The following is a 21,796-nucleotide window of genomic DNA, read 5'->3' as shown; positions in this document are numbered from 1 at the left end:
GATGTTGTCTACATGGACTTCAGTAAAGCCTTTGACAAGGTCCCTCATGGCAGACTGGTACAAAAGGTGAAGTCACATGGTATCAGGGGTGAGCTGGCACGATGGATACAGAACTGGCTTAGTCATAGAGGGTAGCAGTGCAGGTTCTTTTCGGATTGGAAGGTACTGGTGTTCCACAGTGCTGGGACCTCTGCTATTCGTGGTCTACACAAATGATTTGGAGGAAAACATGACTGGTCTAATTAGTAAGTTTGCGGATGATACAAAGATTGGTGGAGCTGTGGATAGTGGGGAGGATTGTCAGACAATACAGCAGGATATAGATCAGTTGGAGGAATGGGCAGAATGCTCCTTGGGGTTTAGATTAAATTGCTTACACTGTGGAAACAGGCCCTTCGGCCCAACAAGTCCACACCAAACTGCTGAAGCGCAACCAACCCACACCCATTCCCCTACATTTACCCCTGCACCTAACACTATGAGCAATTTAGCATGGCCAATTCACCTAACCTGCACATTTTTGGACTGTGGGAGGAAACCGGAGCACCCGGAGAAAACCCACGCAGACACAGGGAGAATGTGCAAACTCCACATTGTCAGTTGCCTAGGTGGGAATTGAACCCAGGTCTCTGGCCCTGTGAGGCAGCAGTGCTAACCACTGTGCCACCGTGCCACCCACGCAGATGGAGATTAATCCAGACGAATGTAACGTGATGCATTTTGGAAGGTCAAGTGCAGGTGTAAATTATACAGTGAATTGCAGAACCCTTAGGAGTATTGATATGCAGAGGGATCTGGGTGTGCAGGTCCACAGATCACTGAAGGTGGAAGTGCAGGTAGATAAGATAGTATATAAGGCCTATGGCAAGCTTGCCTTCATTGGAAAGAGCATTGATTGTAACGATAGACAAGGTATGTTTCAGCTTCATTGATCTTTAGTTAGGCCACACTTGGAATATTATGTACATTTCTGGTCATCACACTGCCAGAAGGATGGGGATGCTTTGGAGAGGCTACAGAAAAGGTTTACCAGGATGTTGACTGGTTTGGGGGAATTTAGCTATGGAGAAAAATTGGATAAACTGGGTTTGTTTTCACTGGAACGCAGGAGGTTGAGGGGCAACCTAATAGAAGTTTATAAGATTGTGAATGGCATTGATAGAGTGGAAAGTGTGAGGCTTTTTCCCAGGGTGGAGAGATCAATTACGAGGGGATAGGGTTCAAGGTACACAGGGTGGGAGTTTAAAAGAGATGTGTGAGGCACGTTTTTCACACAAAGGGTTGTGAGTCCCTGGAACATGCTGCCAGAAAAGGTGGTGGAAGCAGACACAATTGCACCGTTCAAGATCAATACATGAATAGGATGGGAATAGAGGGATATGGATCCTTTAAGTGAAGACTGTTTTAGTGTGGAAGGGTGATATGTACTGGCAAGGCTGAATGGCCTGTACCTATGCTTATTGTTCTTTGTTATTGTTCTTGTATCTCTGTTGCTTTGCAAGTATTGCTGCTTGTAATGTAGCTAAATTCATTCCAGCTGTGAATTTAATAAAAATAAACTCTATTTCTTGATGGATTTTGTTCAGGAATTTATGTCAAGCAGTGTTAGATTTTTGATTTTTGGTTCCATTAATGCAGTTGTTTGTGACATCGTTTTGCTTGCTACATTTTACAAAGTAAATCTGTTGCTTTTTTCCAGCATTGTTGCTCTGCTTCCACTGAAAAAAATCATTGGTTTCCTTTGGCTTCAGTTCAAAAATTTGCAATAGGAACCAGTGGCTGGTGAAGCCAACTTTGGGGGCAAGAACAGAAGTTGCTGGAAAAGCTCAGCAGGTCTGGCAGCAACTGTGAAGAGAAATCAGAGTTAATGTTTCGGACAGTTCTGAGGAAGGGTCACCGGACCTGAAACATTATCTCTGATTTCTCTTCACAGATGCTGCCAGACCTACTGAGCTTTTCCTGCAATTTCAGTATTTGTTTCTGATTTATAACCATCTGCAGTTCTTTTGATTTCTCCTTTGTGGGCATCCCAGCCACCAGTTGTTTGGTTCCCTCTTGACATTTTGAACTATGTTACTAAATGCTGCAATTTAATACAAGACCTCAAAGAAAATGGAGCACACATTGTTAATAACACGTCACAATATATTCCCAGCATATTAATTTTCTGACTATCCTTTCATTTACATTGCAATGCCTCCATAGTTTGGTAGGTCAAATTACAGAGCAACATCTTATATTTACAGCTAAGGACTTGCCAATGAAGAGGCTGTTGACGGACATACAAAGGTTTCTCCGTTTGTCTCCCATTTTTGTGTTGCTGCTAGCCAGTGGTATAGGTTTAAAATGAGAAATGAACTAACAAACTCAAATAGAAAGCACACAGACTCACTTCACCCACACACTAGAAGCATCACATTGACCTGTTGGACACACACGCATGCATTCAGCACACAGTAATATTAAACATTGTAGAAGTGCTTTAAAAGTCACTTTATTAAGAAATTGAGAATCTCTGAGTAATGTTCCCGATGCTTACAAATAAAGTACTGAATAACATGCTTTCTTATGGAGATCATGCTGCAGCTTGTGTATTGCAGAGATATCAAGCAAGTCATCAGGTCCAAGTACTATTCATTGCATGTCATTTGGATGTATGCTTTTTAAAAACATATATTTATTAATTTATAGAATGTGGGTATTGCTAGAAAGTCAAGCATTTAGTGGTGTTCTGAAAATACTGAATTGACCTTCTGAAAGTGCTGCAGTGCACATGGTAGTTAAACTCATTAAGTTATTAGGTACAAAGTTCCAGGATTTTGATCCAGCGACACAGAACAAGTGGCTATATGGTTCCAAGCCAGCATGATGTAATACTGAGAGGGAAACTTGCAGGTGGTGGCCTTCCCCTGCACCTGCAACCCTTGTCCCTCCAGTTGGTGGAGGATTGGATTGGAAGGTGCTGTCAAAGGAAGCCATAGTGCATCCTGTGGATGGTGTAATTTGCTGCTGTCAATGGTGGAGGGAGTGATTGTTGAAGGTAGTAGATGGGTACTAATCACATGGGCTGCTTTGTCCTTGATGGTATTGCAATTTGAGTGTTATTGTAATTTCCCTAATGGAATACATTGCCTACAACCTTGATTTACAAACATTGTTTTAAATATAGCTTAGTTTTTGCTGGAGATGAGTCTGTGAAAAATATGAACAGGGTTTTTTTAATATCCTGGAATCTCTACCTGACTTACTGTTTTCGTCTACAAAAGGTGGACACATGATTGATCCAGAAAGCTTCCATTCCTAAAATGTCTGAGTAGCATATAAATGTATTTGCAAAAGGAATATATTGTGGTACTTTTTGGTTAATTCTTTTGAAGAATTAAATTGACTAGTGTATTGTTGAACAGTTCCATCCTGATTGATTTTTTTTCATGTTTTCTGTTCAGTCTGTGCTGATGGGAGTTTTTCAAATTCAGAGACTTCCCTGCTTTTTAAGGTGCAAATTATGATCAGCAATGAACTGCTGTGATTGGGTCAAAGCTAGGTAATGAACATTAATTTGAATAGTTGTTCAATAATAAGGAACCTGAGTTTTGCTGGAACAAGACTCATTTGTTTGAACCTTTTTGCCTTGTACTCAAATCACTATAAGAATAATTCAGGGGGTAAACCAATATTTATGTAGCATGAGAGAAGAATGATTGATTGCCAAGTGGACTCTGGTAGAGGCATTGCCTTGGAAAATGCAACAGTTAGTGATGATTAAATTTTAAACCAGGCACTTGAGTGTAAATGATTAAGGCATTGCCCTGAAAGATGAACCAATGAATGGCTGGCACCTATTTTACTGAATTGAAACAGCATTGTATGTACATATTTTTTCTGTGTGCAAAGTAAACTAGATCCGATGTGATCTATATAGCTGTATTTTGTAGCACACATAAGTGTATCGTATCTCACAATCACAAATTGGTTGTTGGCATATCTCTTCACACAATCTGGATTATCAAGCAAATGCTGTCCCACTGTAAAATCACACCTCATGTTGGACTTTAATAAAAGCAAATTACTGCGGATGCTGGAATCTGAAACCAAAAGAGAAAATACTGGAAAATCTCAGCAGGTCTGGCAGCATCTGTAAGGAGAGAAAAGAGCTGATGTTTTGAGTCTAACTGACCCTTTGTCAAAGCTTTGACAAAGGGTCAGTTAGACTCAAATGTCAGCTCTTTTCTCTCCTTACAGATACTGCCAGACCTGCTGAGATTTTCCAGCATTTTCTCTTTTGGTTTCATGTTGGACTTTGTTGGGCGTTTTACAAGTGCACCTGGTTGGATACAGTCAATACCTTGCTTGTTGTGACCAGCCAAAGGGATACACTGTTTGACATGATTCATCAGACTTTGGAATGTAGGTTTGACATAACTAGCATCATACTGGCACTGTCAGGCAGGCTTGCAGTGCCAGGCACTTATGAGTACTGGGAAGTCACATATATTAATGCAAAGGGCCTTGTTCTTTGCAGACAGAAAGTGGCTTACTCTTTGAACTGGTAATCTTGTGAATTGTCCTGATGACATAAGCTTCAGCAAAAGTGTCACTTTTTAGCAAAAACATCAATGTAAGATTTAATGCATCATACATGACAATAAAGACCTAAACTGAGCAAACATGTAATTCCATCTTCAGCATGTCCCGATTGTACATTATTTTACTGAAATACTTGCTCACAATAACATCAGCCAACAGGAGACAGCTGACAAAGAGTATCCTGGGAAATGGAATATTATAATCCAGACAGTTTAGCAACATGTTTGGGCAATCTCTACACAGTTCATGCCCAAGCCACAACATAAAAATGCTTTTCATAGACTATTTCATTCAGCAAGTTTGAAAAATGACTGATGTAGAAAATTTCTCAAATGTTTTACTGATGCAGTAGAAGTCTTTCAGCATTTAAAGCTGATGAGAATCTACCTTTGATTTCATTGTTTTACAGTTGATCTAAGAGTTCTTGATGTTTGCGCCTGTAATATGGTTCTCTAAATCCTTACACTGACAACTCTTACCTGGAGCATATAAACGTGAAAGAAAACTGGGACAACAGTTATCAACAGGACGGCTCAGTGGCTAGCACCGCTGCTGCCTCACAGCGTCAGGGACCTGGCTTCAATCCCAGCTTCAGGCAATTGTCTGTGTGGCGTTTGTATGTTCCCTCTGTGTCTGCGTGAATTTCCTCCGGGTGCTCCGGTTTAATCCTGCAGTCTGAAGACATGCAGGTTAGGTGGATTGGCCATGCTACATTGCCTGTAGTGTCACAGAGATTTGCAGGCTAAGTGGATTAGCCATGGAGGCACAGGGACAAGGTAGGGGGGGTAGCTCAGGATGGGATGCCCTTCAAAGGGTCAGTATGCATTCAATGGGCCAAATGGCCTGCGGTCACACTGTCGGAATTCTGTGGTGAGTACATTGCTGGAGATATGCTGCAGAATGGGTCAAGTTCAGTTCTGGGCAAATTTAGCATTTATAAGAGTGTACACGAACACTGATCAGAAAATGGTGTTAAAGCTGAAAATACTCCTTTAAGTCAAAGCCAAATGCCTTGAAAAGAAATCAGCTAATCAGACGTTAGTGTGTCAAAAAGGCAAACCACATAACAATATTGGGAAACCAAAGTCTGCTCTGTTATTAGTGATTAATGTGCATGAGGATAATGGCAGTTCAAGCATCAGTTGCCCTGAATCTTTAGAACTCTTTTCCTCAAAAGACGGCAAAATATTTGAATATTTTTTAAGGCAGAGTTATGTAGGTTCTTGATAAGCAAGAGGGTGAAAAGTTATCGGGGGTTAGGCAGGAATGTGGACTAATTTGTTCAGCCACAAACTCACAATCTTACTAAACAGAGAAGCATGGGATCAAGTAGCCAACTTTTGCTCCTCATTAATATGTTCACACGAAATTGATAGTCATAAAATCTCGTCTGGTTCTCTAATGTCCTTGAAAGAGGGAAATACACGATCTCAACCTAATCCACTCCACATATGACTGCAGACCCAAAAGCAATGTGATTGTCTCTTGGTTGTCCTCTGTAATAGCCGAGCGAGCCATACATCTCAAGAACAATTAGGAATTGGCGCATTCGATGAAAGAATAAAGGAATAAGTTCAGTTTCACCATTGCAATGAGGTTACAGTCTGATTGCACTGGAGATTTATCCAACAGGCAGCTTGCAGACCACAGTCCACCCCCTGTGTGGTAGCCAAGTCATTGTTTAAAATATAGAGTTAAAAATCACACAACACCAGGTTATAGTCCAACAGGTTTAATTGGAAGCACACTAGCTTTCGGAGCGACGCTCCGAAAGCTAGTGTGCTTCCAATTAAACCTGTTGGACTATAACCTGGTGTTGTGTGATTTTTAACTTTGTACACCCCAGTCCAACACCGGCATCTCCAAATCATGTTTAAAATATAGGAAAGTGTGACTGGAAGAGGTTTGGAGGAACTGCTCATCCAATCAGAGGCCTGCTACCTCCACAAACAATCTGTGATTGGAGAACAGTGAGATGGGGGGTGGTTTAAATCAGCTCAAGGTCTGGTGTCACAGCGGTGAGTCTGCAGAAACAGAAATAAATGGCTTTCAGGGAGACAGTGGTTTGTGGAAGGCGGGTTAGGGAAATGAGAGTCAGGAAAAGTGAGGATGCCAGTTGCCAGGTGTGGGAGAGCTGGTGAGAGTCAGAGGCCACTGGTGGTGCAGTAGGGAAAGGGTCAACAGTGGTGTGGTCCACTGGTGGGAAGGTCCTTGATGAGTGCAGTTAAGAGTTAGGCATTCCCTGGTTGGTGGGGAGAGGGGTCATGAGAGTCTGGTTTTCAGAGGAAGACTGGGAAGTCTGGAGGAGCGGTGATAGCTGCAATGGCATGAGACTTGGAGAGCTGTAATGTTAAACCAGGTGTGAGGAAGCATGTGTCACTATCTCCAAGGCCATTCCATACATGTCCTTGATGATGGGGAGGTGATGGCCTCGTGGCATTATTGTTAGACTATTAATCCAGAAACCTCAGTACTGTTCTTAGGACCTGAGTTTGATTCCCAGATGATAGATTTTGAATTCAAAAGAATCTGGATTTAAGAGCTACATGATGACCATGAAACCATTAGCAGGAAAACCCCATCTGGTTCAATAATATCCTTTAGGGAAGGGCACTGCCAACCTTACCTGGTCTGGTCTACGTGTGACAATGTGGTTGACCTTAACTACCTGCGGGGCAATTAGGTATGGGCAATAAATATTTGCCTAGCCAGTGATACCCACATCCTGTGAAAAATATTAATCAACAAACATCTTCCACCTTGATCTTATTTTGGACAGATCAGTCAGATGCAGTGTCTGTGGACAGTCAACATTTTATGAGCCACTGAAAGGGTGCGCCAGAAAAAAATCCCGAGAAATCGATGTTGGACTCATTTGGACTGGCTGTAAATAATTGTAGGGCCCTCCTCACCATCCCAACAGTTGCCTAGGCAATCACTTCAGTAATTGCATTTTCTATGGCTGCTTTAAAGAAAGACCAACAACAATGTGAAGTTTAATAAAGACTTGATAATAGATTGCATGATATATTGTGAGATAGTTCCAAACATGTCATAATGCGGCTGCCATTTATGAGCAGGTGTAAAACTAACCTCCCAGCCAATGCTTTTATCATCCATGCTTTTTCATTGAAATGCTTATCAGGAGTAATCTGAGTTGCAACAAACCTATAAGCTTTTATTTGAAACATCTAGTTTAATTGAATGGATTGTAGAGCAATGATTGTCCTTTCCATTTTAATACATTGGCTATGGTAAAAGGCTTGAATAGCCTTTGTAAAATGCTGTTGGCTGATTCACATCTTTCCCCATTATGGGTGTAGAGTATTTTACCGAAGTCTCTTTCACAGATTGGAAAGGGGTCCTTTGCACTCATGATTTGACTCAATATAACCTATCTTTTTGTTACAAGAGTGCCTCGGTAGAGCTGACCGAAAAGTGGAGTTACCGGCATCTGTGATCCATCTTGCCAAGCAGAGAGCACGGCCTGAATTAGCAGCCCGTTTCCTCATCAGACACCTCTTCCCAGACAGCATTCTTCTCAGGAGTAACGTGTATGGAGCAATTCGGAAAGGAAAAGCTCCTCTTGACTGTAATAAGATAAATGCTATTCGAGGTGAGCTATAATCGATGTACCTTTAGTCCAGTGCTCAATCTAGCTTTCAAGCAGAAGACTTAATTTACATCTTTGTTTATGGAATTAACATCTCCCTCTCTATACAAGACAATCTCTACTCCACTTAATTGTAAACTCATGATCTATATTTCTTCATGATTAATGTATTGTTCTAATATTCACTCATTGGATGTGTGCAATGCCTCCTGAGAAGGTGGTAGTGAGTTCCAAAGTGTAGCTTCCTCATTTTGGCATGTACTTTGCCATGAATAGTGAAAAGCTTGCAAGTACTAACAAGTTCCCCACAAGACCAGTTGGCTAAATGCAAGGCTAATTCTAATGCTTAGGTGTGTATTTCCAATGCAGTGGATGTTTCAGATGGCAAATGGCAAGTTCAGTGAGTGTGGAGCTTCTTGATGATTGTTGCAACCCCACCCATCCAAGCTAGTGGTGAAGGCCTCATCGCATTCCTGACTTGTGCTGAGCAGTTATTGAAGGACCATTGGCGAGTCAGAACATGAGACACTCACCAGGGAATGTTGGAACTGTGATGGGGAGTCAAGTGTGGTGCTGGAAAAGCACATCCTTTGAAGGGCTTTTGCCCAAAATGTTGATTTTCCTGCTCCTTGGATGCTGCCTGACTGGCTGTGCTTTTCCAGCACCACACTCTCAACTCCAATCTCCAGCATCTGCAGTCCTCACTTTTGCAACTGTGATAGGGTGATTCACCAATGTTATATTGTCATTGAACATTAAGGAGTTAGAATTTGTTGGGCTTAGTTTTGTTGGAAATTGTCATTGCCTGACAACTTGTATAGGTAGGTTACCTGTCACTTATCATTCCAAGCCTATCGTAGAATGGTGTAGAAGAAAGCCATTCAGCTCATCAAGTCAATGTTAGCCTTCTGTAGTAGTCTAGTCAGTCCCATTCACTCACTCTAGCCAAATAGCCCTGCGACTTTGCTTTCCTCAAATGCCTTTCCAATTTCCTTTTGAAATCATCGATCGCCTCTGCTTCCTCCCTCTTGTGGGCAATGAGTCCCAGATCATAATCACTTGGTGCATAAAATGGGCATCCTCACACCCCCTGCTGGTGGCTTGTGCCCCTTTCTACTCTTAAAAGCAATGGGATAGACAGTCTCTGGTGGGGTAATCCTCTTCTTTATGCTGAGTCTAAGGGCCTATCTATTTAGCAGCAGTAGAGGATAAACCATTTTGAGTGTTGCTGAGAAGAGGCAGTTGTCTTCACCACAAGACATTTTTATTGCACAACAGTAACAAGTAACATTAACTATTTAGGCATAATTACAAAGTCCAAGATGGGCCAGAAATGATATGTCTGTCTCCATCAAGACTTTGTGCTAGATTGCTTCATCTCCATCCAAAGACTGGGTGACATCAACTGGATGGAGTTTAATACAGTTTCGACAATAATCTTTCAGAGCCAAATGATTATGCAACTTATCTTTATATGAAAATAGTAAATAGGAACAGCTTTTCTCTTTCTCAAAAATTTCAGTCTTGTGGTCATGGTCTTCAGTGAGCACGAACTGGCTCAGAAAGCCCATGTCTCACTGAATGATGATTGGGTTGAGGATAATGCTCTGGGGAACTTGTGCAGTGACGGCTTGACGTTGAGATGATTAGGCTCCAGCAGCCACACCATTATCTTCTATGCAGTGTACATCTTGGTGAGAACAAGATCAAGTGAGTTTTTCTTATGCTGCTTGCAGTAAACCCAGTCTAGCTGCTATATTTTTCAGGACTTTGCCCAGGCTCAACAGCGCTAAGGCTTTCTTGAATCTGGAATTTGAAGCCCCAGAATGTATTCCATGTCCTTTTTGTCCTCAGTACTTTCTGCGAGAACAGTTTACTGTTTGTTGGAGTCTACAAATGAACCATAGTTCAATACTTGGCTTGAGCAACAAAGCTGAAGAAGAAGGATACAGGCAGCTCTTCATGCTCTCTCTCCCTCTTCCTCAATTTCTGTCAAACTCAGAAACTAGCTGAGGAAAAGCGAATTAAAACAACGATTCATTGAAATCTCGAGGAGATTTGCAGCTTCATCATTACAGAGGAAACAACACAACAGCTAAACAAGTGAGCCCAGGTCTTTTCATCCTAACAGCCAAAGTGACTCTGAAGGTCCTTAGCCTTTATCTCCCTCTCTGTGTGGACAGTTCCCAATCCCCCTATTTGCAAAATCATAATCTGTATTTATTCATTATTACTGTTGCATTCATTTCTTTTAGAGGGAGTAGCTAATGATACTGCATTCTATCATCCAAGAAAAGAATGGAATTTGTTTTTTTTTAAATCTGATGAACTATAAGTTTAATTGGCATGCTAAATAGGAAAAAATAAAACTGTTGTGACTGACCAGAGGAGAGTCTTAAAAAACAGTAGGGTGCTGTGACCTTCCTTGTGTAACAGTACATGATTGATTAACCTGATTGGCTGGTCATCCAAATTAATGTGGAACTGGAAGCACTCATAAGCGAGACCAGGGAAGGATGAGAGGTTTTCTTTCCCAGGGCAAATGACAGATCATTTGGGTTTGTGTGACAGGTAACTTTGTTGCCCCCATCAGTTCTGCACAAAGTGACTTTGAACTCAACTATCCTAGATCTGATGAATATGCAAAGATGAACTATTAACCTATTGTTATCAAGCTGCTATGCATTGACTAGAATTTTTATTTACTTACAGTTTCCTGCATTTGTGCTTTTTCTTCTCTCTCCCCACAACACCTTCACCAGATGATCTTCTGGCAGTTTGCAAGGGTTTACTCACAACCTTCTCCATCAACATGTGACTGACTGACTCTGCAACTGGTTTGGGTCTGTCCTCGCACAGTGGAAGATGGTTGTGGTTGTTGGAGGCCTGGGAATGGGGCTGCAGGGTTTCCTCAGCATAACACCCTGGACCCAGCTACATTTGGCTGCCTCATCAATGACCTCCCTGCTTCCATTATAAGACCAGAAGTCCTATAACTGATAACTGCACGATGCTCAGATAATGAAGCAATCAATGCCAGCATCAGCAAAATGCAGACAATATTCAACTTTGGGTTGACAATTGGCAAATAATATGCCGTACAAATGCCAGGCAATGACCATCTCCTAGTTAGAGAGAATCTAACTATCAGCCCTCTTGACTTCAGTGGCATTGCCATCACTGAATCCTCCACTACCAACATTGTGGGAGTTACCATTAACCAGAAACTGACCTGGACCAGCCATCTAAAGACAATAGGAGTAAGTCCAGGGCTAAGGGGGTAAAATTGCAATTGATGGTCCCTTTTGAAAATACAGGCTCAGGACCAACTTTGGAAGCTGTTGACATCTTTCGGCATTTGAGGGTGGGAGAGGGAAGGTTGCTTTGCGGTGAGCCCTTTTCTTGGGCATTAGAATCCTGCCCGTACAGTTATACAACCAATCAAAGGTTGGGATGGCACTTCAACTCAGTCAAAAAATAGGGCTTCTCAGAATGGCTGAACTGCCTTTGGATTTCTGAGGTCACAACAGCCAAAAGAGGTCTGCTGTTGGGGTCTGTCTCACTCTTAGCTAGAGGTCCTGCTGTGGGATCCAGGGGGCAGCAGTGAGTTTATCTTTCCCAAGGCAAGAGACCAACCTCTTCAACCGAGCAAGTCAGCAGAAAGAGAAAGGGTCCCTCTAACCTGGAGATAGTGCACCAAGAGGATTCTATATCTCAGGTCAACAGGACAAGTGGATGGCAATAAACTGTTCAGTGCTAAGCCCAAGCCTGCCCAACATTTTCCTGCACAGCATCAACCAGGTCCTCCTGGGTGCCAACACCTCACTTCTCAATCAGTGCATGCCAACCGCTAATCCTTGTGCTCATCCTTTAGGCCTCTAGTACATTATCTCACAAACATTGTGCACAAGCGGTGTTCCATCGCCTCCTCACACATTCTATTTCTAACACTCAGACATCTATACTTTCTCTCCTTGTGGGTAGAAGGAGCACACAAACCCATAGGTGGAAAGAGGTCCTGGGGTTGGATCAGGGAGAATTCAGGTTGGTACCGCTCCAGCACTGGCATTGCATGCCCACCTGCTCGAATGGGCAGGATGGTTTTTTTCAAGGAGGGCAAGACCTGCCAGAAGAGCCCAATCTTTCTGAGGCACTGGAGTGCAGACATTTTGATCCTCTCTCAGTAAACTCGGTATTGTGGATCTCCACACCCATGGACCTGTGTGCCCTGTGGAGAGGTATGTGGCTGAGGAGGAGGCAGCTGGTGTCATTGCAGTTAGAGCAGTCCATTTGCATCAGAGGTAAAGGTGGAGTTGTATCAGCTGCTGTTCTGCCATAGTGAAGACTAGCAATAGGGAAGTAAGCTGAAGGTGAGCAAAGTGCAAGAGGGCTGAAATGATGGCAATCTCTTGTCTAGCACTGAAGGCACTGTCTGAGAAGAAGTGCTCTGAGTAGCAGTGGCTTAACTGGCCATGACAACAGTTCCCCAGCTTTACTTAGAAACACTCCCTGTTATGCACTCACCTTAATAACCCTGTTGAGTTGTGGACAGAGCGGGATATAAGTCTGCTTGGTTAAAAAAATCCACATGAATATTGTGATTGCTTAACTCATTGCTCCAGGAAAATATCTGCTCATCTGTACACCCATCCAGGTGAAACCAGGATGTGAATGGGTGGCTGCTGGAATGGTAACTGGATATCTCTTATCGGGGCTTTAACTCCCCGCACATACCTGAGGTCCCTAAGTCTTGCCCTTTGAAATACCCCACTGGCTATATTATGGCAGTGATTCAGATGCCTGTCCACCATCTACAAGGCACAAGTCAGGAGTGTGATGGAATACTCCTCAACAGCCCAGAATGAGTGCAGCTCCAATAACACTGAAGAAGCCCAGCACTTTCCAGGGCAAAGCAGCCTGCTTGATTGGCATCCCATGCACCACTTAAAGCATCCAGTCCTATTTCATGCTGCAGTGTGTGACATCCACAATATGCACTGTAGAAACATGCCAAGGCTACTTAGACAACACCTTCTGAGCTACCAGCTCTACCACCTAGAAGATGAGGGCAACAAGTGCATGGGAACTCCAGCACCTACAAAATCCCCCTCAAAGCCTCATTCCCATTGCATTATGACCTCATTGGTCCATCAGCATCGGAATCTTGGAACTGCATTCCTAACAGCACTGTGAATATACCTACTCCACTGCAATGGTTCAAGAAGACAGCTGACCACTCTCTTATCAAAGGGCAATAACGGACCAGCTACAATTGCTGGCCTCCCTAGCAATGTCCACATCCCAAAGAAACAACTGAACCCCTTTAGATACACTTTTATATTTCTTTAATCACTTTAAGAAAAACACAGCACCGCTCAGAAATTGTTAAGCTGTCGCTCATCGTTTTGAAATGTAATTCTGACTGGTTTCCATCTTTCCTCAGAATTCCTAACGGATTGCTTCCCAGGTTTCGACTTGACTGAGGATGGTAAAGACTGGAAAGTGTGCGTTGATGCAATTAACGGTGTCATTCGTTGTCTCCGATATGAACTTAAGAAGACACCCCAAGGGAGGTCATTCCTTAAACATTATTCATCGCCACTTAAGACCCAAACAGATTTGGAATGATATGTAAGACCAAAATACCACTGGCTCTGATTATGTGGTCTTAGATGCATATCATAAATAAATCTTATGCCATTTTGTGGTGGAATGAAAATGTGGAAGAGTTTAATGTGAAGACTATTAAAGTGGGCATTATTATCTAAAAAATGGTATTGTTTTCTGTTTACCAGTTGTGATAGATATAGGATTTAACTATATTTTCACTTCAGTTTTAGTAAACAACGTTGATGGATGATGCAACAGTGAAATATTCATATCGTGTTTCCTCCAACTGTGAAAAACACTCATCTGCATAATAACAGACCTTGTTTAAAATCAACATTGAGATAGTGGATGCATTGTGTCAAGTTGTCACTTGCCTCTTAGCGCATAATGCTAGGAGTTGCTTTATGTGGTTTGATGGAGTCCAATACCCATGTAAACTTCTGTATCAATAATGCCATGAAACATTGCTTAACTGTGCTATCTTTAAACTCATAGTATCATTAATGGGGTCACAGGTTTGTCACAATGTTCCCATGACTGCTATAGTTCTTGGAATTTGGAGTTTCCTGACCAGGAAACAACTGGCTGACAGGTCCAACTTTCCAACTACGTGATGGTTTCCATTGATATCGCTGATAGCTTAGCCACGTTTTAAACTCTGGTCTGTACAGAGGAAACATTGTGTTTATCTTGCTGGGCTGGGGCAAGGTGGGAGAGGATCAGGCTTAGAAGAGGGTCGTGAAAATAAGGTTTAGTTTTTCTCAAGGGAGGCTTAGATTTGCCCAGCCACCAACATCCTACACTTGCCAAGCATGAGACTCTTCCAAAGTGCCCATCACCTATGTGGGCAGCAATTCAGTGGGTTAAGTCTCAACTAGCAGCAGCAGTTGAGTTTGAAGCTCATCTGACCAACACCCATATGCAGGCAAATGCTCAACTCAATAATTCAATAAGAGAACATTAAAGACACTAGAAGAGGATGTCTAAGAATTCACAAATGGTTCATAGTTTGTACCCAGGCACACTAGAATGTGTGTGATAAGGGAATTGAATTGTATCTATCCTAAGAAGTGGCTACAGAGATTGTGGAGGTATTGGTCAAAACATTCTCAAATTCTCTGCATTCTGGGAACGTTCCAGCAGATTGGAAAACCATAAATGTGATACCTGTGTTCAACAAGGGAAAGAGAAAGAAAGCAGAAAACTATAGGCCAGTTAGCCTAACATCTGTGTGCAAAGCTGCTGGAGCCCATTATTAGGGAAGAAATAGACATTTGGGAAAGCGCAACACAATCAAAACAGTCAACATGGCTTGTTCAAAGGAAAGTCATGTTTCGCAAATTTATTTGAGTTCTCCAGAAGGTGCCACATGAAACATTATTTCCTAAGATAGGAGCTAACAGTATTGAGGGTAAAGGTTTAGTATGGATTGTGGAATTGTTAACACACAGGCTTGGGTCCAGCATCATGAATCTTTTCCAGGTTGGATAGGCACAACTAGTGGAGTGCCTAGATCAGTTATAGAGTCTTAATTATTTGCTATCTATACGCATGACTTGGAGAAAAGGACAGAGTATAATTTATCCAAATTTGCCGATGATACAAAAGTAGGTGAGAGGGTATGTTGTGATGAGGACGTAAGGGATTTGCAAGGGGATATTGTGATGAGGACGTCAGGGATTTGCAAGGGGATATAGACAGGTTGAGTGAATGGGCAAAACCCAAGGAGATGCACTTTAGTGTAGGAATGTGTAAGGTCCTGTGCTTTCTTTGGAAGAATGGAAAGGCAGACTAGTATTTAAATTGAGAAAGACTCCAAAAAAATTGCAGTGCAGCATGAAATACAAAATGTGAGCAGTCAGGTGCAGGAAGTCATTAAGAAGGCAAATGGAATGTTTGACCTTTATTGCTTGGCGGTTGGAGTTTAAAAGTAGGGGAGTCTTGTTATAACTGTACAGGGTGTTGGTGAGGCCACATTTGGAGTACTCTGTACAGTTTGGTCCCCACTTTAATAAAGGACATACTGACATTAGGGACAATTCAAAAGAGAACTGATTCCTGGGATGAAGGGGTTGACTTATCAAGAATGGTTAAACAAGTTAAGGCCTTTACTCAGTGTAGCGGAATAAGGGTGTGCTTATCAAAACATACAAGATTCTGGGTAGATGTTGAAACAATGTTTCCATTAGTGAAGGAGTCTCAAACTGAGGGACACTGTTACATAAGAAGGAGTCACTTACTTAAAACTGAGCTGCTCAAGAATTTCTTCTTTCGGGGGTTGTGAAAATCTGAAATTCTCCATCCCAGAGTGGTGTGGAGGCGAGATTTAGTTGGACTGAAGGGTCTGTTTCCATGCTTTATGACTTTAAGTATTTATCAACTATCCTCTTTAATCTGTTGGTATCACCCTTTCAGAAAATATATTCCAGATCACAAGTATAAATACATGTAAATTTTCCATGCTGTCAGGATAGTAGGCCTTTGTTTTGCCTCCAATTCAGTGTTTGGTCATGTGGCCACATCACTTATCATTTTCAAAGATGGAATTACCCAGAAGATTTGTTTCACATTTGCCTTTCAATGTTACAGTGTGTTGATAATTCTTTTTAAACATACATTACTGTTTTAAGGCACGTCCATTTGTTGCATTACATACTTGACTACTCACCTGTGTAAGTCCACATGCTCAGATTTGAGCCAAGACGCAGTTTGCTTTTCTTTAAAGAAATGAATGAGGTTGAAAAGAAAATCATGTATGTGTTGTATGGAATTTGCAGATGGTCAAAGATGGATTATTAAAGGTACAAGGTCATTTGTTGTTTATAGGCCTGTATACTGAGGTTGCAGACAAACAACAAAGCTTCTAGTCAGGCTTTTTTTATAATTAAGTCTTATATTGTCAAAATACAACAATACCAAGTGCTTCAGTTTCCTGGGAGTTGACTGATTAACTTTCACTTGAAGTGTCAGCCAGACATTGAATTGCAAGCAGACAAAGAAGGTAGAGTTGGATAAACATTTACAGAGTAAGGTAACTTTTAACAGAAGGCAGCTGAAGAGAAAGGCACAGCTGATAAACTAGGTGTTACAACAAGTTGAACAAATTGATTCTCTCAGAAACGTGACACAGCCACAAAGGAAAAGCTGTTGGATGGATCGTTGGAAAATGACTTCAGGGAAAGAAAGAAACAAACAGTGCCTAAAGTTAAATCTAAAATCAGAATCTGATCAGTGTGGTATTGATTAAAAATTCTGTAAGCAGTCTGTTCCTGGTCTACTAAATAACTGGTGCTGGTGGATTCTGTTATAGTGCAAATTTCCATTCTATTCACTAACATTGTAAATGGTTTGGTTTAATTTTGTGTGTTAGAGCTAAAATACAAGTTAATTCTCCATTGACGTAAGAAAGGAAGAGGAAAGATTTGCATTTATCTAGCAGGTTTTACATCCGCCTGATGTCTTCAATGCTTTCCACTAATGAAGGACTGTTGAATTATAATCACTGTTGTAATTTCAGAAACAAGGCAGCCAATTTGCACACAAATTTGCAAACTCCCACAAAGAACAATGTAATAATAAACAGAAAATCATTTTCCTTTTCTGTAATGTTGAGAGAACTGAATCGAGTGCCAACTTTAGCCTATCATCCTTCTGTAAAATATTGCAGATGCTGGAAATCTGAAATAAAAGAACAGAAAGTGCCGGAAACACTCAGACCAGATAGTGTCTATAGAGAGCAGGAGAATCGGCGTTTCGGGCATGAGCCCTTCTTCAGGAATGAGGAAAGTGTGTCCTCATTCCTGAAGAAGAACTCATGCCCGAAATGTCGATTCTCCTGCTCCTTGGATGCTGCCTGACCTGCTGCGCTTTTCCAGCAACACATTTTCAGCTCTGATCTTCAGCATCTGCAGCCCTCACTTTCTCCTCAGTGTCTATAGAGAGTCTTGAGAACTCCATATCACCTCTGTTGACAAAGGGCTGCTTCATTAACTGCCCATAAGGACAGAGGTGGACATTCCCCGGGGTTTAGGAACCTGAGACTCATGATGGCTGGCTGCAATGTAGGGAGGGGCATCAGGAAGAAAAGGTAGTAGGGGGACTTTCATGATTGGCCCCGTCCCCATGATAGGTTGCAAGTGACTTTGGAGGAGCTCTTTGAAACAGTATTTTACTCCTACTGTACCATGGAAATGATACAGGGCAGAAGATGCTCATTCAGCCCATCTTGTCCACATCAACCCATAGACACCCAGATGCCCTTTCTAATCCCACCTTCCTGCATATGACTCATAGTTCTGCAGCGTACAGCACTTAAGGCGCAGATCCAGGTACTTCTTGAAAGGCTTTAGGATCCTCGCCTCCACCACTAACTCAGGCAGCGAATTCTGGATACCCACCACCCTCTGCATATAAAGGTTTGTCCTCATGTCCCCCCTAAGTCTTCTGTCACTTAGCTCAAATCTATAATCTTTAGTTTTTGAACTCTCTGCCAAGGGAAACAGGTTCCTCCTGTCTCCTCTATCTCTACCCCTCACAACTTTGTGTACCTCAATCCCATCACCTCTCAGCCTTCTCTGTTCCAAGGAAAACAATCCCAACCTCTCCAATGTCTCCTCACAGATACAATTCTCCAGTTCTGGCAACATTCTAGTAGATCCTCTCTGTACTTTCCTCACAGCATACTCCAGGTGTGGCCTCACCAGTGTCCCATCCAGTTTCATCATTATAATACAGAATACCTTTGTATTCTGTACCTCTGCCAAAATGAATGGCAGCGTTCCATATGCTTTCTTTACAACCTTCTCTGCCTGTGCTGCTACATTTAGGGAAGTATGTACTTACATGCCAAGATCTCTCACCATCATCCTCTCTCAATATATTTCTGTTTATTGTGCATTCCCTTTTACTTTTTGACCTCCCTAAATGCATTACCTCTCACAAATTAGAGTTGAACTCCATCTGCCACTTTCCTGCCCGCTCCACCAAGCAATCTATATCATTTTGGAGTTTACAGCTATCCTCTACATGGCCAAGTTTTGAGCCATCTGCAGATCTCCTAAGTTCAAGTCTAAATTGCTAATGTACAAAACAAACTGCAGGGGTCCCACACTGAACTCTATGGAACACAATTTGAAACAATTTTATATTCGCAAGAGCAGCCATTGACCATTACCTTTTGTTTCTTGTTACTGAGCCAACTTTGTAGACAATTCATCACATTACCCTACATCCCATGGGCTGTTCCTTTTTTGACCAGTTTGCCATGTGGGACTTTGCCAAATGCCTTACTAAAATCCATCCACTGCACTATCCTCATCCATCCTCCTTGTCACTTCCTCAAAGAATTCAATCAAATTTGTAAGGCATGCCCTTCCCTAACAAAGCCATGCTGACTATCCCTGACTAGCCCACGTCTTTCTAAGTGACAGTTTATCCGATCTCTCAGGATTGATTCGAACAATTTGCCCTTCACTGAAGTAAGACTAACTGGTCTATAGTGGTTTGGCATTTCCTTTGTACCCTTTTGAAACAACAGAGCCACATTTGCATTCCTCCAGTCCTCTGGCACCTCACCTGTGTCTAGTGAAGATTGAAAAATAATCCTTAGAGCATCTGTTATTTCCTCCCTGACCACCTTCAACATTCTAGGGTGCAATCCATCCAGACCTGGCAACCTATCCACTTGCAAGAATTCCAACATTTCTAATGTTTCCTCTCTTGTGATGATTACTTTGCCCAATATTTCACATTGCTCCTCTTGGAATTCTATATCCACATCATCCCTTTCCTTTGTGAGTCCAGAGACAAAAAGAAATTCAAATTACTTCCCATATCGTCTGCATCTTCACACAAGTTCCCTTCTTCATCTCTGAGAAATCTCCTTAACTATTCTTTTGCTGTTTATATTCAGGTACAACAACTTTGAGTTTTCCTTTATCTTGTTTGGTAGAATTTTTTCACGCCTTCTCTTTGATTGGTTTTGACTTGATGCCTGCACTTTCTATATTCTTCTCGGCTATCTATTGTATGGAGTTTTTTGCGACAACTAAAAGCTTTTTTTTGTTTATAATTCTCCCCTGTATTTTTCTAGATCACCATGGAGTTGGGGGGGGGGGGTCCAGACTGGTCAGTACCATTCTTGTTTTTGGAGGGAACTTGTCTACTTTGTGCCCTATGGAACTCATTTCTTAGCACCACTCACTTGTTTACCACAGACTTATCCTTTATCAGTCCTGTCTAGTCCACCTCAGCCGAATTACTGCCCAGTTTTATAAAACTTGCCTTCCCCCAGTTCAATGCTTTTACTCCTGACTTATCTCTCATTCTTTTCCATAATAATACTAAATCTAACCGAATTGTGGTCAGTATCCCCAATATGGTCGCCCACTGTCACTTCATGCTCCCGCCCATCCTCATTTCTCCAAACTGAATCCAGACGTGTGTCTGCTCTTGGGGCTTGGCGCCTTGTGTTTTATTTTTTAAAAATTCCTGGACACAGTACTCTCTTAATGCCCCTTATATTGCTTGAAATCCATTTGATATGGGATAGTTAAAGTCTCCTAGTATTATTGCCCTCGTATTTTTACAGGAAGAAATTTGTCTATGTATGTGTTCTTCTATTTCCCTATTTGTGTCTGTCCTGGTCATGTTACCTTCTTCTGTTTAACCCTGCATGTTGTTCTTTTACAAAAAATACAGTCCAGGACCCTCTTTAAATTCCTTGATTGAAGCTGCCTTCATCACATTCTCAGGCAATATCTTCCAAATTTTAACCAACCACTGCTTTCCTCTCATCAAGACAGACCATAGAATACCAAATACCTGATGCATTCCCCATGGCAACATCTCAATCAATCAGAATTGACTTGTCTCCTCTGAATTTAAACAAAAGCAGGTTGGCTCAGTGGTTAGCACTGCTGCCTCCCAGTGTCAGTGACCTGGGTTCAATTCCAGCTTCAGGTGACCATCTGTGTGGAGTTTGCATGTTCTTCCTGTGTATGTATGGGTTTTGTCCAGCGATGTGCAGTTTTGATGAATTGGCAATGCTAAATTGCCCATAGTGTTCAGAGATGTGTAGGCTAGGGGAAATGTAATAGGGTAGGGGAATGGGTGTGGGTGGGATACTTTTCAGAGGGTCATTGTGGACCTGGTGGGCCAAATTACCTGTTTCCACACTGTAGGGATTCTATGATTAACTGAAACGCAAACAGAAATTGTTGGAGCAACTCAGCAGGTCTGGCAGCATCTGTGGAGAGAAAAACAGAATTGACGTTTGAAGTCCAGTGACCCTTTATCAGAACTGGATGCTGCCAGGTCTGCTGAGCTTCTTCAGCACTTTCTGTTTTTGTTTGACGTCTTCAGCATCCACCATTCTTTGTTTTATCTTAAGGAATAACTGCTCACAGGTGCAATCTCTGGCAACGCCTCGACCAAAGTCTATTTTTCCATCAGTCTGCTGTATAAATTGTTGTTCCCTTTGAAATTTGGTATTCTTGCACCAGTCCTGATGAATGCAAGATGAAAAACTTTGACAGTGTGTCGATTTTCTTCAGCAATAAAACATATTGTTTATTTTTGTCAACTTCAAAGAAACATACAAGCAAGTCATTGCTAGTAAATTAGTCACCAGAATCAGCAAACATAAGCACCTGGAGAAAGGTGGCCATTTTGCCCCAGGAGGATGTTACAGATCGATTATGGTCGATATGTCCTAATTCCCCTTAACCTTTCCTATCCCCTTATCCCATGATTCCTTTAGTGCCCAAAATATCACAACCACCTGACAAAGGAGCAGCGCTCCAAAAGCTCATGCTTCCAAATAAACCTGTTGGACTATAATCTGGTGTTGTGTGATTTTTAACTTAGTCCACTCCAGTCCAACACCAGCACCTCCATGTCAAAAATATGTTGATTCCATTCTTTCATGTACTGAAACCTGAGCATCCACAGCACTATGAGGTACAGAGTTCTAAAGATTCATAACCC

General features: G+C 41.9%; 1 protein-coding gene and 1 long non-coding RNA gene across 2 annotated transcripts in view; one reads left to right on the top strand and one right to left on the bottom strand.

Annotated features, from left to right (window-relative positions):
- The window catches only part of LOC122554986, a 111,730-nt gene extending 97,779 nt beyond the window's left edge, over positions 1–13,951 (top strand). Inside the window, exons 11-12 of the mRNA XM_043700488.1 lie at positions 8,000–8,203; positions 13,644–13,951. Coding sequence (XP_043556423.1) covers positions 8,000–8,203; positions 13,644–13,828 — 389 coding nt within the window. The 3' untranslated portion in view covers positions 13,829–13,951. The remainder of the gene's footprint in view (positions 1–7,999; positions 8,204–13,643) is intronic.
- LOC122554988 overlaps positions 1–21,796 on the bottom strand; it is a 114,025-nt gene that overhangs the window by 78,807 nt on the left and 13,422 nt on the right. The gene's annotated exons all lie outside the window — the stretch shown is intronic.

The sequence above is a fragment of the Chiloscyllium plagiosum genome, chromosome 12, assembly GCF_004010195.1.
Source record: "Chiloscyllium plagiosum isolate BGI_BamShark_2017 chromosome 12, ASM401019v2, whole genome shotgun sequence".
NCBI classification, from domain to species: domain Eukaryota; kingdom Metazoa; phylum Chordata; class Chondrichthyes; order Orectolobiformes; family Hemiscylliidae; genus Chiloscyllium; species Chiloscyllium plagiosum.
Note: the sequence above shows the minus strand (reverse complement) of the source record. Positions and strands in the feature narration are given on the sequence as shown.